We start from the raw sequence: 18,471 nt of genomic DNA, 5'->3' as shown, positions 1-18,471 counted from the left end.
GTTCTGCAGCAACGATACATCGTTAGTGTGACAAACTCTCTCAGAGGGTGATGCCAATCACCAAGTTGAATAGCAATAATGAATAATGAATGAATGAATAATAAAAATAATTAATAATAATAGTGTAATGAAATACATTTCTAAAACATGCCCCTGAAGATGCAGTAACATCCAAAATGTAATTTTTTTTGTATTTTTTTTAGGAGGGGGTGGTAGATCAGCTTTAATATTGAAGATAGACTGTGGCTTCTGTCAATGCAATTGTCTGCATCATTTCCAATCCACAATGTTTTGACCTGCATTGCAGTTGGCCTACAGATTAACTTTTGAAGACCGTGTTAGCCCTCTGAGCTAAAAGCCTAGACATTTTCTCAAGGAGCTAACGTAAGTCCTCCTGTCACAGACCCCTCATGACACGAGCATGGTTCTGTAATGAAACCCTGTTTGAGACCTGAAGACTTGTGTTAACTTCCCGAGCTCATGCCTAGGCTTATGCTCAGCGGGCTAACTTGGCGGAGGCTCCTCGTTCCGTACCTTGTCCGAAACCTGAAGACTCGCATTAGCTCCCCTAGGCTTTAGCTCAGCAGGCTAACTTCCTCCGCTACTCCTTCATCCGTACCTGTGGTGACTTCCTGGATGAGCTCTGCGGCGTTATGGCAGCCGTCCACCAGCATGTGGGTCCAGGTTGAAAGCTCCTTGGCCGAGTTCACCCGGAATACGTGGGTCTCTACACCCTGCTTGGTGCCCATGCGCAGCCCAAAGGAGAGCTCCGAATCCAGCAGGGGAGAGCTCTTCCCCGGACCCGAGTGGACCAGTCTGGAGGAGGCGGGGATGGGGAGAGGGAGGGTAAGAGAGGGGGAGAGAGATGGCATGGAGAAAGGGGGCATAGGGAAGGGATAGAGGGGGAAAGGTGGTAAGCAGGTTGGAAGAAGAAAAGGGTGGAGTGAGGGGGAGAGGAAGAGTAGGACATGAAAGAGAAGGGAGGGAGGGAGGGAGGGAGGGAGGGAGGGAGGGAGGGAGGGAGGGAGGGAGGGAGGGAGGGAGGGAGGGAGGGAGGGAGGGGAGAGGGTAAGTAGAGAAAAGAGCGAGAAGAAAAAAAGAGAACAGAGAAAGAGTGGAAAATGAGAGAGAGAACCATGAGGGGTGGAGAAAACCCAAAACACAACTTGCTGGTTTTCCTAATCATTTGCACATTAATATGACAACATGCGTGAACATTTACAATGGGCCATTTATGGAAGATTATTAAGTATGCCAATAGCCCAGTTTGGGGTGTGTTTAAGTATGATTTGCTGTTTGGCCAGAATGTCTTGACAGACTGGCTTTAAATACAGTACAGGCAAACAAGGTAGTGTGTGTACATGCGAATGTGTCCCTCCTAGTTATGATGAGATAATAACTTTTTGACCTAMTGATCTTATAAGACGTGGCTCGTCATTTAACTGACTTGGCTGGAAGGATATTTGACTGTCTGGTTTCAACCCTACACAGTGTGACACTCCCACATGTGTTAGGTGACAGGCACGTACACACTTATACATGACTGGTTTAAAGTTACAAAATCTTGCAAGGTTAAACCTTTCTACGCGTCTTTTCATTACTGTTTACGTGATGTACTGAATCTGCCAGTTCTGACTGCATTATTTGCACTGGAAAGCACTGGCAAATCAAAGATTGCCACCATACCCGGTTCCATTGCTCATCTCTTTAAGAGWGCATGTCCCTTTAAGAAAAGGTAGCTTTTTGGGGAAATGTTTGGTGTGTACCCGGGGCTAAGGTTTTAGATAGTGTGTGTATGTGTGTCCTACCTGGTTGTGATGAGCGGGTGGCTCTTGACTGGGCTGTTGATGCTGTCTTTAGTGTCAGGCAGGGTGGGGTATAGCAGCAGGTCTCTCTCAGTCAGCAGAGCCAGCACCGGTCTCTCTGGACCCTGGGTCGCCTTGGGGGAGAGGACAGACAGACACACACACTTTTTCTGAATCAAATATCACAACACAACTACCGGTCAAAAGTTTTTGAACACCTACTCATTCAAGGGTTTTTCTTTATTTTTACTATTTTCTATATGGTAGAATAATAGTGAAGACATCAAAACTATGAAATAACACATATGGAATCATGTAGTAACCAAAAAAGTGTTAAACAAATCAAATTATATTTTATATTTGGGATTCTTCAAATAGCCACCCTTTGTCATGATGACACTGTCGCATATTCCAATGCTTCTTTGACAAAAGGTTAAGATCAAATATTAATTTTCAATTCCATACTAAAGTACAAACAAGGGGAATGTGTAACAACATCATTTATTCAGCAGAAACAACAACGAGTGTCTAGTTTCTGACAATTTGAGGGCAGTTACATTTCGCTCCTTTCATCCCAAAATGTATCGATTTGTCAGCATTCACGGTAGGCAAGGCTGCTTTACATCATTGAAAGAAATATATTCTTTGTGGAAAATTCCATGTGTTGTGGTGCTTGACGATAATGTTCAGTCCATCAAGGGCTTTTACTACATTGTTGTTGGGTTTTCAACAATATGGACCTAGTCCAGAATTAAAAAGCAGTCTCTATGGCTATTCTCCATTAAAATAATTCTGATTCCAGGACTTAGTCTGTCTCTGGGAAACCGGCCCTATATGTTTTATTCCTTGAACAACGTTAATTATTTTTCCTTTTTAACCTCTACTTAATACCGATCCCGGATCCGGGTTTGAAAATAGACAACATACTACCTATTAGCTGGCAGCTCCTTAGCACAAGGCTAACGTTAATGCTAAACCTATTCTCAGAAAACACAGAAAGTTGCTTTCAATAAACCAAACAGACATGTCGTACAGTCTTCAGTCGGCTGCTTCTAGGCTAGTCGCTAATGCATTTAAACAGAACACAGTGTTAGAGTCAGACGCTCCGTATTTCATTCTGTTCATTGCTAATCTGGCTTTCGCATTGCTAAAATGCTAAATGCTGAAAATAATACATAGGAAAAATTTCAACAACAAAAAAAATGTGCCAAATAATAAATGTCCATACAAATGTATGTATTACAAATACATTTACAAATGTATGTCACGCATTAAAATACATTATTTGGGGATTGTTTTGTTCCACACACAGTGCATTCGGAAAGTATTTAGACCCCTTGACTTTTTCCACATTTTGTTAACGTTACAGCTTAATTTTAAAACTGATTAAATCGGTTTTTCCCCCTCTTCAACCTACACACAATACCCCATAATGACAAAGCAAAAACAGGTTTTTAAAAATATTAGCAAATGTATTAAAAAAAAAACRCTACAATCTTGGCACACCTGTATTTGGGGAATTTCTCCCATTCTTCTCTCTCTCTCTCTGCTCCGTTCATCTTTCCCTCGATCCTGACTAGTCTCCCAGTCCCTGCCGCTGAAAAATATCCCCACATCATGATGCTGCCACTACCATGCTTCACCGTAGGGATGGTGCCAGGCAGTGAAGGCTGCTGAGGGGAGGATGGCTCACAATAATGGCTGGAACGGAGCGAATGGAATGGCAACAAACACATGGAAAGGTTCTTCCATCTCCACAGAGCGACCATCRGGTTCTTGGTCACCTCCCTGACAAAGTCCCTTCTCCCCCGATTGCTCAGTTTGGCCAGCTGGCCAGCTCTAGGAAGAGTCTTGGTGGTTCCAAGCTTCTTCCATTTAAGAATGATGGAGGCCACTGTGTTCTTGGGGACCTTCAATGCTGCAGAAATGTTTTGGTACACTTCCCCAGATCTGTGCCTCGACACAATGCTGTCTCRGGGGCTCTACGAACAATTCCTTCGACCTCATAGCTTGGATTTTGCTCTGACATGCACTGTCAACTGTGGGACCTTATATAGACAGGTGTGTGCTTTTCCAAATCATTACATTTAACATTACATTTAAGTCATTTAGCAGACGCTCTTATCCAGAGCAACTTACACATTGGAAAGTTCATACATATTCATCCTGGTCCCCCCGTGGGAATTGAACCCACAACCCTGGCGTTGCAAGCGCCATGCTCTACCAACTGAGCCACACGGGACCACATCATCAAACATCAAATCATGTCCAATCAATTGAATTTACCAATCAAGTTGTAGAAACATCTCAAGGATGATCAATTTTGAATCTTCGTCTCATTGCAAAGGGTCTGAATACTTATGTAAATAAGGTATTTCTGTATTTATTTTTTTATAACTTTGCAAAAAAATCTAAAAACCCGTTTTCGCTTTGTCTTTATGTATTATGTTTAGATTAATGAGGATAAAAATGAATTTAATCCATTTTAAATTAAGGCTGTAACGTAACAAAATGTGGAAAAATGTGGAATGCACTGTATATCCTAAAATGCATTCCCCCCAATGTTCTTTGGAACGCACTCAAGGGACACATTAGCTGACCAACCAATAGAAAGGCCTTTCTTGGTTAGGGTTGAATAATTTAAGTAATTGGGTTCAAATACTATTTGAAATCACTTCAAATACTTTATATGTGCTTGATTGAGCTTGTCTGTTGCAATAGAACAAATAGAAGTCTCAAAAGTGCAAAGCCCGCCCACCTGGCACTCCTGGCACGCTAAGGGCTCAGACACAACAATAGTTTTTGCTGGTGGAGAGTATTTAGCACCTCTGAACAGAGTGTGTGCAAGCCTTAAAGCAAATGCTCAAAGTATTTGAAAGAGTTGAAATATTATTTGAACCCAGGCTTGCCTGCCATATAAATGCATAAAACCAAACACCCCAAAAATTTGACCTTTGACCCTTTGTACCTGTTCAGTGATCCAGCCCATGTGTTTGACCTCCAGGCCCGCCTGCATGGCCCTCAACTCATCCCTGACGCGGGGAACCAGGCCCAAGACCCCTACCTGGATGGCGTTGTACCAGGACTGGGCCATGACGGGGTCCTTGGCCCTCAGGAACACTGAGCTCTTTCTGCTGGACGAGATCACCTCAAAGTACCTGTGTGAAGGGGAGGGGACAGAGGGAGAAAGAGAGGGGACAGAAAGAGAGAGAGAAATGGGGGAGGAGAGAGACGGGAGAGCGAGAGACGGGGCGAAATAAAAGAGGTAAGAAGAGAAAGGGGGGAGACGAACACAAGAAAACAGTATTCACTGTGGTCAGGTCCCTTGTGAATACACTAAAATCCACATTTTGATGACCCTTGAAGTTGAGGAGTGTCAATTAGCTATCCTCCTGTGACAAATGAATTGACATACTATTAAAGGAAAATATTCTCATCCACTTTACCTCTGGACAAAGTAGCCATGGTAACTTGACGTGAGGTGATTCTAACCTAAACATAGTTTGTCGGGTATTTGTCATTCAAGGTCTTTCATACTTGGAAAAATAAACACTAGCCCCCTGGTATGCTCCACAATGTGTTAACATTGACCGAAACGTTGGTTTGAGCCCCAATAAAGCTCATTGTGGGGAATGCAAGTGTCCAACAACCAGTGTGCTTCTTTTTGACTGAATTTTTCATACCAAAGGTGAGATACAAAGAGAGATGAAGTAGGACACACACTAGTGCTCCACTACATACCTTTAACTAAGCTTAGTAAAACAAAGCTTCAATCATTTTCATCAGGTCATAGGCTACTAAAAGTCAAACCAACGGGGACGGCAGACGGAGCTCAGAACTTGCTGTGAAAAAGGAGATAAAACAGAGCAGCACTACTTTGCTTCAGGTGAATATTAAGAAGTAGGGTGCTCGTTACCTCCAACGGACCTTCGTTTCTATTCCAAAAGGAGTGCCTTGTGGGTCTTTTGACTTGATGAACATCTTACTGAATTCACGATACAAGCCATTGTACTCAGTTTCTCTCTCTAACTCTCTCTCATCGTGGAACTCAGTTCCCCATTAGCCTGTGCCAAGTCCCCAACAACCGAATGTTCCGGTTTTCAGGGACTGGTTTTCACCCGCAGTACCTGTTCTCTGTGTCCGGAGGGCACTGTTTCCTAGTCACCTGGCACATTTTCAGCGATATGGTCCTGGCCTCCAGCTCGGCAGGGGCGTGTGCGCCTTTCTGTGATGTGGCAGGGGGGGAGTCCCAGGGTAAGGGTGCGCCGGGGGAGGTGTTCTTAAAAAAGGCCGACATCTCCTTGATGTATTTCACTGAGAGGAAAAAAGAGAATTTGTATTAAGAAAGGTGTCATATAAGGTGAATTGCAAGCCGTAAGAACAATTATGTGGATTTTGGGGTTTCCCAGACACAGATTAAGCCTAGTCTTGGACTGAAAAAGCATACTCAATGGAGGATTTTAATATAAATGGATTTTTAATCCACGACTAAGCTTAAACTCAGTTAAAGAACAATTGAGCGTCGGTTTCCCAGACACAGGTTGAGCCTACTCCTAGACTAAAAATATCCAATGAGAATGCTTTTTAGTTCAGAACTACGCCTTATCGGTGTCCGGGAAACCGCACCTCAGTGTTTAGCTGATGGAGTGTGCAAGAGAAGGTTAATTAGCCAAATGAAGTTGGAGTTTGAACTATAGCCTTGGCTCCTATCAATGTTGCGCATTTCATGAGCGAGTATTCTCTTTCACTGCTGTGACCAAATCCTGATCCTCTGCTCGCCTTGCCTGTCGTTCAAGCACCCGCTCTCTGTCTTACACATGCTTCTTACACATGGCCTATGCCCACACAGACGCACCACAGCCAGCCTGCTCGTTCACTCACCAGACACACACACTCACATGGCAACCGCATGCACGCACACACGCACAAACACACATGCATGCATTCAAGCCCACGCACACGCACTCATATGCACGTGTACGCTCAAACACACAAACGCACACACCAGCCTCCTCCTCCTCCAGAGTGGTGGCAGTTCTGCTGCCCACTAGGCTGTGGTATGGGGAGCCAGTGCAGGCTGGGGTATAAATAGACCAGAGGACGGGAGAGAGGGACCAGAAGGGTACGACTCAGGTTTCACTTGGGAGGTGTGAAGTGGTCCTCTCTCAGGGGACAAACAGGGGCTTCCTCTGACCCCAAAAGTCAGTCAGTCAGTTAGTCTCTCCGAGACCTACCAAAGAGTCAGAGGCAGCAGTGTGCTCCAGTGTTTTCCGTAAGCGCCGTCCGTCGGCTAAATAGCCGATAACAGAATATGTAAGCCGGCTACTTTTTCCACTTCATAAATKAAGTAGKTTTCTTTTCATTTAAAAGTTTCAATTCGCTTGTCAGAAAAGACAGTTTAGCCTTCTCCAGCTAGAATGAACAATATGAATCTTCTAGTGATCTATTGATAGGTCAGGCGCCTGTCAGTCACAAAGTGAGCAATGAAAGGGAAATATTGCTGGTTTGTCAGTCTGCTGCATGTCCCGCCTCTCGGTACATGTGTTATTTTTGTGAGCTGTGGTTGGCTACAGTCTAATTTCTTTTCACGGAGGAGGGAGAGCATGATGCTTATTCATCGTTTCCTGTGAGTGAATTTACACGTCCCATGTAATGTACAGTAAGTAATAAAGATGAGTTGAAATCCACTTCATTTCTGTTTTGTGGCACATTAATTTATTTTACCCTTTTTTAAAAAGTCAGTTAAGAACAAATTCTTATTTACAATGAACAATGCCTAGGAACAGTAGGTTAACTGCCTTGTTCAGGGGCAGAACGACACATTTTTACCTTGTCTGTTCGGGGATTCGATCAAGCAACCTTTCGGTTACTGGCCCAACGCTCTAACCRCTAGGATACCTGCCGCCTTCTTTCAAGTGTTTCATAGGCCTATATAGTCACGGAGGCGGGGCGCATAGGCTATTTACTGTGCTTTGATTGACAACTGAACAGCAAGTGTTGACTAATTCATAAAAGGTGTCAAACTGACTGAATAAAGTAAAACGTGTCAAACTGACTGAATAAAGTAAATCTCCTTTATCCCTTTGCTATTTCCAGGCTGTATCACGACCGGCCGTGATTGGGAGTCCCATAGGGCGGTGCACAATTGGCCCAGCGTCGTCCGGCTTAGGGTTTGGCCAGGGTAGGCCATCATTGTAAATAAGAATTTGTTCTTAACTAACTTGCCTTGTTAAATAATGGTTAAATAAAAAAGTACTTAAAAATATACATCATACAACGTAGTTATATGTCCATGGTATCGCATCGGGACAAGTAAACCAAAGATCTTATTTGTATTTTCCTAGGATTAGGGAAAAAGGAAACCGCACATTACTCTTGATAGTATCACTGATCTTTAATAAGCTTACGTATCGGCCTCACGGCCTTCGTCAGAGCTTTGTATTTTCATAGGATTCAAAGCCCATGTTGAGACTTGCCAGTGATCACTGAAGACACTCGTCAGTGTAGCCYAGTGATGGGTTCATTTGGCTCCCTAATTTGCATACTGGTAGGGTACTAATGCTATTTGTCGATTACCTGCAGATAAATTATGAAAACCCTCAATGAAGATATTGAATCCTCAATGCAGGAACAATAGGTAGTGGAGAGAGAGAGCCTTATTCTGGTCCAAAATATGATAAAATAAAGCAGATTTAAGGTTATAAAAGCTAATGTCATAATACTAATATGGTATTATAAAATGTATTGCTATAGGACTACTGATTTGATTAAAGTGTCGACAATGGAGTAGTCAACAGTTGCTYTCTGTGTAGTAAAGCCCATGTTTAACACCTGCTTCATTATTCAATCATACCTGTAGGTTTATTCATTGTTGCCTGACTTTGTATAAAAGTAAGGGTGCACAATCTGGTGGGGGTCCTCCTTCATTTTTAAAACAATTTTCCTGCAATTCTAYGTTGTTTCTCAACAGGGAATCCATGTTTACTTGACAGAACACAASCTTTTTTCTTAGGTTTTTGCCACAATAAACTAGATTGAAATAGTGGACTAGACTAGTTTTTCAGACTAGATTACTAATCTATCGCCTTCCGTCAGTCCCACCCACAGTGATTGATTGACAGGTCTGAAACCATAGCAACTCTATACTGTATATCTTGCCTTCTCTCTCTCTCTCCCAGTCCCCACCCCTCTCTCTCAATCTCTCTGTGGCATAATACGTGCTGGTCTAACACCCCTCACACTTGTTACCACTACCAACATGGTTACCTGGGCAACACTTTCACACCACAAACTCTGACCCACACACACAACACAACCACACACCACACAACACACACACAACACACACACACACACACACACACACACACACACACACACACCTGACAGCCCACCAGTGTTTCAAGCCTCGATGACTCCTGGATACTATGCTTCTACCATGCTTCTAATTGCCCTTCTAGAGTTTAGCCTAGCTTCCCATTTGTGATGTAGCTTAGCCGTGTGTAGAGTTCTGACAGGGAGAAGCTATATTCCCTACAGTGAGCCTTCGATCCCATAGAAAACACAGTTGACAGTGCATGTCAGAACAAAAACCAAGCCATGAGGTTGAAGGAATTGTCTGTAGAGCTCCAGGACAGGATTGTGTCGAGGCACAAATCTGGGGGAAAATGTCTGCAGCATTGAAGGTCCCCAAGAAGACAGTGGCCTCCAACATTTTTAAATGGAAGAAGTTTGGAACCACCAACACTCCACCAATCAGACCGTTATGGTAGTGGCCAGATGGAAGCCTCTCCTCCGTAAAAGGCACATGACAGCCCGCTTGGATTGAACTCTTTGGCCTGAATGCCAAGCGTCATGCCTGGAGGAAACCTGGCACCATCCCTATGGTGAAGCATTGTGGTGGCAGCATCATGCTGTGGGGATGTTTTTCAGCGGCAGGGACTAGAAAACTAGTCAGGATCGAGGCAAAGATGAACGGAGCAAAGTACAGAGAGATCCTTGATGAAAATCTGCTTCAGAGTGCTCAAGACCTCAGACTGAAGCGAAGGTTCACCTTCCAACAGGACAACGACCCTAAGCACACAGCCAAGACAATGCAGGAGTGGCTTCGGGACAAGACTCTGAATGTCCTTGAGTGGGCCAGCCAGAGCCCGGACTTCAATCCGATTGAAACATGTCTGGAGAGACCTGAAAATAGCTGTGCAGTGAAGCTCCCCTTCCAACCTGACAGAGCCTGACAGTTCTGCAGAGAAGAATGGGAGAAATTTTTGGCCGATACCGATATCGATAGAGATAACCGATATTTAAAATATGTTTGGCCTTTTAAGCATTCTAGTACAGTCAAATAGTTAACACACACACACACACACACACACACACACACACACACACACACACACACACACACACACACACACACACACACACATGGACGCAGTGGTTTAAGGCACTGCATCTCAGCGCAAGAGGCATCACTACAGTCCCTGGTTTGAATCCAGACTGTATCACATCCGGACATGATTGGGAGTCCCATAGGGCGGTGCACAATTGGCCCAGCGTCGTCCGGCCTTGGCCGGGGTAGTCCGTCATTGTAAATAACACACACACACACACACACCACACTGACCAAAAAGTAATTTTGTTGGCATTTACATATGTCCCCATTACCAGTAAAACATAATCAAAACCTATTTCTTTAACTTACTTGCTGTGCTGTTTCGTTGTTCATTTGTTCAGTCATTTCATTCTCAACCAGAATTTCTCATACTATGGAACGCCGTTTGGGTCTTTGCGTGTCAAATAACACTATCAGGACCTGAATATGACTGCACGTCACATAATAATTTAACACGTTCGTAAATGTACGTTGTTATTACACATTGATTACACTATCACTCATATTTAATATGTCACGTATGCTATGAAGCTGGTAAAGTTGTCTCGCGCACCTACAATGCTGGTCATAAAGCTAGCTAGCTCATGGATGCAAACAATGTTCTTCCCCAAAAACATAGCAAAACGACATAATCTGTTTCAGTAGCTACAGTTAGCTAGCTAACTATATAGCTAGGTGTCATCATCTAAAATAACCATAATTCATAAGACAGTTCTTATTTGATTAATGGTGGTCAGACCTATCTATATGAAGCTAGCCACAATAAGGATTAGCCACAATAGTGGACTTTGCCTTCAAAATAAAAGAATGTCATTGACAGTGACGCAAATTAACACAAGTAGTAGAATTATGCCATAATTGAATGCTAAACGAGGTTGGAATGTTATAAAATCAACAAAAGACAATAATTTGTTAATTTTACAAAAATCTGTTGAAATCACACTGGATGTATTATACTTTAGAATTGCATTGTGGCATACTTATTTTACTGTACAGCCTTACCTATGGATTGTGGATCAATGACATGGGGTATCAGTCTACTCAGTGACACCCAGAGAACATTAGCGTCGTAGSTCTTATTGCGGGACTCTGAAAGAACTGTGAACTGAGGCCCATTTATTGTCAACATATGTGTATTGAACACTATTCCCGAGGAAAAACAATACTGCGTGTTATGCCTGATCCCGCTCCCCCTCCCTGGCGCTCGAAGGCGCCAGGCTCCCTAGCATTACGCACACCTGCCTTTCCCCGTCACGCGCATCAGCGTATTATTGGACTCACCTGGACTCAATCACCCGTTTATTACCTCCCCTATATTTGTCAGTTCCCCATCTCTGTTCCCCACTGCTGCATTGATTGTCGAATGTCGTTGTTTTGCCCGTGTGCTGACGTTGTGCCTGTCTTGTTTCATGTCTGTTCCTTCTTAAATGTTGACTCCCAATACCTGCTTCTCGTCTCTGGCGTCGGTCCTTACACTGCCTGGATGTTTTGGAGTCTGATAACTCTGAGGAGGACGTTGGGAAAAAATATCTTGTGTATTGAGTAGACTGATACCCCATTTCATTGATCCCCAATCCTTAGGTAAAGCTGTACAGTACAATTTGAATGTAAATACACACAATAGAATGACTGGGGAGGTGATTTCAAACAGTCACAGTCCAGCGATAAGAGCTACAACGCTAATATTTGCGCAAACTCTTCACAGTTGTGTTCTGTGTGTGTCACCGAGTAGACTGATACCCCATTTCATTGCTTCACATTTCAACCTTGTTTAACATTATCTAGTCTAAATATGGCATGATTCCCCCAATTGTAACCTTCTGCATGACTTTCAAAGAGTGAAGGCAAACCGCAAATTCCACTATTGAGCCTAATCCTTATTGTGGCTAGCTTCACAACACATAACCCGGTCCGGTCGAGCATCACTAGCCAGATGAAGCTAGCTGGCTGCTTATAACGTTAGCTTTGGGCAACAGGGTTAAGAAGCTGGCTAGCTATGTAGTTTCATGAACTGAAGTTCAATTTCAATACGTGAACAACAAGTGGCAACCTAGCTAGGATTCCTAAATCATTGCCAAGAATAATGACAATGACTGCAGTTTCTACTGGTCATTGTTTTCAGGATGGTTGTATTGGTGCTAGCTAGGTACCAAGCTAAAGCTAGCTACCCCAGAAGTTGCGGTCGAACAAATAATGCGTTATTACCAATGCGGTATTGTAAACACATTGTTCGTGTGTCACGTTCCTGACCTGTTTTCTGTTAGTTTTGTATGTGTTAGTTGGTCAGGACGTGAGTTTGGGTGGGCAGTCTATGTTTTCTGTTTCTATGTTGGTGAATGGGTACCTAATATGGTTCTCAATTAGAGGCAGGTGGTTTTCATCTCCTCTGATTGAGAATCATATTAAGGTAGGTAGTTTCACAGTGTTTGTTTGTGGGTGGTTGTCTCCTGTGTCAGTGTCTGTCTATGTTGCACCATACGGGACTGTTTCGGTTTGTTTGTACGTTCTTCGTTTTATGTAGTCATTTCCCTGTTCGTGCGTTCTTCGTGTTTCATGTAAGTTCTTACGTCCAGGTCTGTCTACATTCGTTTTGTTATTTTGTTAGTTTATAGTGAAGTTCGTGTTTTCGTCTTTTCTTTAAATAAATCATGTCAACTCAAGAAGCTGCATTTTGGTTCAATCCCTGCTCCTCCTCTTCGGATGAAGAGGAGGAGGAACACCGTTACATCGTGGCCGGTGTTTGCTTGTTTGCAGACTTTTTTTACAGCTTTGACAGTGCTACTGATAGTAGTGGTGGCGCTTGGCTTGCACATGCAAATTCAGAACACACAACATTCTATAATCTAACTGTGTTATTTGACTCGTCAAACAGCGGCATTTGACGTGTATCTTTTTTGACACGCAAAGACCCAAACGGCGTTCCATAGTATGTCGTGAAGCTAATAGCAGTGACACTATTACTGTGTAACTCCGGTAGGGCAACATGTGTACCGGTGCTTGACCAGTCGGCGAAAGCCAACATCACCCACGACAGAGAGCGCTTGATTGTCAAGTGCAATGAATTCCATTATTTTGGCGTTAATGGATTTCGCCTTTGAGTTGTCTCGCAAAAATTTTCTTATTCTTTCAAATGACTGCTCGACTGCTCGATCCACACAGCAGACATTGTGGGCTAGGTTAGGAATGCTGTGTTGCACGTGTAGCGCAACATTTTACGTGGCGTCATTACGTACCTACCTTATATAGGTATGCACGTCGGCTTTGACATCGGTTTTGCACATCGGCATTAAACTAGACATTGGGCCGATACCGATGTTTGCTGTAACGTAACAAAATGTGGAAAAGGTTTGGTGCAGGGTAGAGTACCGGGTGGGAGCCGGCTAGTAACTAAGTTCAGGGCAGGGTACTGGGTGGAGGCTGGCTAGTGGTGACTATTTAACAGTCTGATGACCTGGAGATATATTTTTTTCAGTCTCTTTTTTCAGTCTCTAAGTTGTGCCAAGAGCACATTTGTTTTTGGACAAGCTATGTTTTCAAAACTGTTATGTTCACATGAATTCTGATTATTTCCAGGGATACACAACATCCTGAAATATATGTACATCTTTGTTAGAAATAATACTATATTTCCCTTGACAGAGTGATGCTGAATGTAAAAAATTGCAAAATTTACCCCACTCTCCCTGTTACAGAATCCCCCTGCCGAGGGCGCTGTAGGACTCATTTCCAGCGTGTGTTGTTGTTTATGTCTGGCTGGAGCCGCGCTGTCTGACTCTCACCCATCCTCACCCTTTCTCCTCCTCACGTGAGAGATCGATATCGCCTCCAGCTCATAGCTTCAGCCAATCGGACAATAGCTATGTGTCTCACCACTGCGCACGCTCTAGCCATGCAGTCTCTCCAGGTTCTGATTGGCTAGCCAGCCTGACCCACACTCTCCACGGGAGTAAATATTGCCGTACCTGAACAGTGTTATTCCAGTCTGTGAGTATGGGTGGACATACGTATGTGCATGGAATGCGTGAACCCAGAAACCATACCCGTGTACATACCAATGTACATACCCATGTTCATCTTCTCCTGTGTGTGTTAACTCTCGGGCTGCTTTAATTCCCCTCTAACCGGGGGCGGTGTCAGTGAGTCACAAACCAGTAAAATATGTAGAGCCGGGTCACTCTCTTTCACTCCCCTGCATGAGACAGATGTCTTTTTATTTTCAGAAGTTTCTTCAGGTAGCTTATATACTGTATAACCCTTGGTGTTGGTAGATGGTGCATTGTAGGTACTGAGTGAATGGGCTTGGATGATAAATTAAAAGTAGGTAGGCTTACATATGTTTGGATAAATTCCCATTATCCAAAGAATAGGAGCGGGCGAGATTCATTGGTATTTTCCAGATGAATAGTATTAGGTATTTTCTATTTCTCTACATCACTAATCGGAGCCAATGGAAAGGGAAGGGAGGAGGCCACCGCTGAATAGCTTGGCCCTGTAGAGAGTAAGAGAATGCTGGGGTGGAAAATATGACTAAGCTCGATTCAACCAGAGGCAAATGATGTTTAACAGAATCCAAATGTTTYCATGAATACCAGTGGCGGCCACATTCAATGTAGGGCTAAATTTAGCTGAAACAGCACTGTTATTACTTYAGCTTATCTGGCAGGCCTCGAAAGTAGTTCTATGTGAGCGTGTGTGGAGTTTCTTTGCTCCAATTGCAGAATCTCCCACTAAGCTTTTCTTTGGGAGTCTTTACATTGAACTCACAAATCCCGACTATACATTTCCTACCCAATTCAGTTAGACTCTATTCACTTAACTCGGGGCGTTTTCCTAAAGCGTTCACTAAATCGCCAGACGGGCCAAAAAAGAGATCACAGCAGTCGCCACTTAAATTGTCCAAAAACTCAAAAGGATGGGGTAAATGGAAACATATTTAACAAATCCCCCTTTGGTGTTATTATCGGGGGAGATGTGCTATGGTGGTAAACCATGTCACGCACACTTTTGGGTSCACATCACAATGCTTGTCCACTGGCGACCGGGGGGGTACACTGCCGTAGTCAGTCAGCATGGTGGACCAGGWTGGTCCCGCTTTAAATGACATGCAGCTTATAAAGGCTTCATAAAGCCTTCATAAACACTACRTAAATGTGTCACTATAACCATATGTCATGCTCTATAAAAGGTTCATAAATGTGGCATATCTGTGTGACGTAACCACCAATGTATGTCAAATGTGACATAACCCACTACGTCAACTATGACATATTATAAAGGGTGGCATACTCAATGCTTAATAAAGGCCTTATAAATCATATTAAATTGAGGCTTCACAAAGCATTTATAACCTTGTCATGCATCTTGGTAGAGCATTGCAACGCCATGATAGTGGGTTCTATTCCCTGGACCACCCATATGTAAAAATGTATGCACGCATGACTATAAGTCACTTTGGACAAAAGCGTCTACTAAATTGTATATATTATATTACTCTAAAACATTTCTAGGATGGCCCAACCTCTTTCCGTCTTGGGTGCATAACCAATATTGAACCTGTCCTCAACTGTCCCCAAAATGCTGTGCTGCAGGATGACAAACACATAAAAAATGCAGTCATGCACAGCCAAAAACGTTAGTAGGGCCTTTCAAAATCCGCTTATATTTTTGCCCAATTTCTTTGAATTTTTTTWAATTCTGTTTTCTCTGTTTTGTTTCTCCAGGTTTTGGATTTTCTCCGTTTTTTCACACTACTTTATAGAAAAACAACAAAATTAGWTTTTCTGAGTTCACAACAATGCTTAAGTCACATCAGGGGATGACTTTTGAGGTCTTGGAAAAATCTAAGAAACTTTGATTATTGAGTGTAGTTACCCTTTAATTCAGTGCACTGTTGTTTGGTTAACAGTGTTTCTGTAGCGCAGTATAGGCACGCGATGAGTTTGCAAGTCAAATGCCCACTTGTGGTGCCACTGGACAGCGAAAAATKTGTAAGTTAACCTTTATCCATTGTAATTTAAATTAGTTTGTAGATGTTAACTGTTGAGTTAGATTACATAGCTACCTCAATCGTTATTTCAAATAATTTCAGTGATTTCACAACAATTGATAGCTAGCTAATGAAATGTAGCTAGCGAGCAGGCTCAGCTAAATAACCCCCCCCCCCCCGTAACAATTTACTTGACACCCAGCATCATAACATGGTCATAACCAAGAAATAATATGTTGTAACACTGTCATGACCCATATATTTAGACCTGTTGTGACATATTGTGTTATTTTTTTGGCTGGTTATGACACCTACATAAGAGTGTCAAAACCCAGATTTATGTTTTTTCCCTGCCAAGAGGTTTCCTTTCATTTTAATGTTTTTTTCTTAAGTCCTCTGTTGTTGTAATGAATTCTTTACAGTCATATTTTAAATAACTTGTAGAAAATACACTTTATGACACTGTCAGAAAACTGGAAGGAAAGGCGGCCAAAGGAAGTGTTGGCTTTGGGGATGACCAGTGAGATATACCTGCTGGAGCGCGTGCTACGGGCGGGTGTTGTTATCGTGACCAGTGAGCTGAGATAAGGCGGAGCTTTACCTAGCATAGACTTATAGATGACCTGGAGCCAGTGGGTCTGGCGACGAATATGTAGCGAGGGCCAGCCACAGGTTACTGTAGGGTGTGAGAGGTATTTAAATGGGTTGATGGACCTGCAAAGCTTGTGTTTGTGTGTGTGTGTCAGAGCCAAGATGATTTGGAGCAGTCCAACCTGAGACTACCGCATCAGGTATTCCTTGTCTGTTCCCATGCTGGAGACCAGGGCTTGTTCACAACCTGTTACAATGGTGCAAACATTTTGTGACTGATCTTTCAGCGGGGGAGTGGGTGAATGTGTCAAAGACCTGACTGGGCCCAGCACTGCATGGTATGGCTCATTATATAGTTGGGTCAAATTACCTGACTGGGCCCAGAACCCCAAGGAATGGCTTGTTATATTGTTGTGTGTGTATGTGTTTGTGTAATGAGGAACATGTCATTTGGTTCCAGAATAAAGCCACTTTCAATTGCCTTATGTTGAGGGCTTTCATCAAGGTATTTGTTATTTGGTGTAACGTCATCCCCAGGCTATTGTGCACACAGCACATATAAGCCTGGTATGTAAACCTTTCAAAGTTGGCCTTAGTGGGAGTGACCATAGAATTCTATGGGAGGGACCTTACTGGGTAAAGTATTAGTCATCATTCCCCCTAGTCGTCTCTAGTTAACACAGCCACAAAGTCATAATTATGGCTAAACCCTGCCCATTTCCACAATTCCTCTTCTTAAAATTAGATTTGAAACCTGACCCTAACTAATGAAGGCCACGTTTGATGTGTCGGTCCACCAGACCTTCCGCACATTTGGGCGGAAGCGTCTGGGAACGAGTTAAGGTGTAATGTGACTAACATGACTTCACTTTGGAGCATGTGCCACAACATGTCACCCTTTATAAAGCACATGTTTATATCACACAGTTATGCCGTGTTAATGAACCCTTTATAAAGCATGACATAGGGATATAGATGCTTTGTAACACATTTATGTAGTGCCTTTATAAGCTGAACGTCATTTAAAGCGGGACCAGTAGGGTCCATTAGTTTCGCGGTCTGACTTGGCAAACACAACTCTCCGTTACCAAGTCAAAGACAACAATGCTCTGTGGCTGAGCTCCCTGCTTCTTGTTGTTGCTGTGGGAGCCGCTGGAATTCCGTTTCATTCGCTACACTGTGACTTTTGAAGCATGCTGTTCGCCCCGTAAGCTCTATTAGCCAGTGGAATGTCCCTTAACCTCCCACGCAAAATGTCCCTGGCAGACAAAAACAATATATAGTACAGTCCCTAATACAGTGCCTGTGCAAATACGAACACCCCAGTGCTACACCGGACACACAGTGCTCGGTTCCCTTTTCTAAGTGATTGTGTGTGTGTGTGTAAACAATGTGTCATGGTTGCAGTCAAGACACAATGTTGCGTTATTTTCACAGAGACTTCCWTTGTTCCAGCTCATTTGTTTTTTCTTCTCCTTACTAACATGTGCAATGGAGTCTAGTAAAGCCACATGTGATGTGGTGTGTGTGTGCGTGAGGGTACAGTATGTGTGTGGTCTTTCCTGAACTTAATGGGATAAGATTGATAAGAGCCAGGCCTGTAATGTGTGTCCAATTATGTGGACTGACTCACTTGGCTAAAGTSGGTAAGGAAGTTAGGTATTCCCTCCAATAAAAAATGATTTAACTCCAAG

The 18,471-nt window shown here is 43.2% G+C and overlaps 1 protein-coding gene across 2 annotated transcripts in view; it reads right to left on the bottom strand.

Annotated features, from left to right (window-relative positions):
• The window catches only part of LOC111961886 (alpha-1-syntrophin-like), a 64,770-nt gene that overhangs the window by 23,337 nt on the left and 22,962 nt on the right, over positions 1-18,471 (bottom strand). For both annotated transcript variants that reach the window (XM_070440001.1, XM_023984517.2), the window contains exons 3-6: positions 5,933-6,119; positions 4,774-4,963; positions 1,809-1,939; positions 620-816 (exon numbers count right to left, since the gene is read on the bottom strand). In XM_070440001.1, the coding sequence (XP_070296102.1) occupies positions 620-816; positions 1,809-1,939; positions 4,774-4,963; positions 5,933-6,119 (705 nt within the window). The remainder of the gene's footprint in view (positions 1-619; positions 817-1,808; positions 1,940-4,773; positions 4,964-5,932; positions 6,120-18,471) is intronic.

Source organism: Salvelinus sp. IW2-2015, linkage group LG1, assembly GCF_002910315.2.
Source record: "Salvelinus sp. IW2-2015 linkage group LG1, ASM291031v2, whole genome shotgun sequence".
Classification (NCBI taxonomy): domain Eukaryota; kingdom Metazoa; phylum Chordata; class Actinopteri; order Salmoniformes; family Salmonidae; genus Salvelinus; species Salvelinus sp. IW2-2015.
This window is presented reverse-complemented; position numbering and strand designations above follow the sequence as displayed.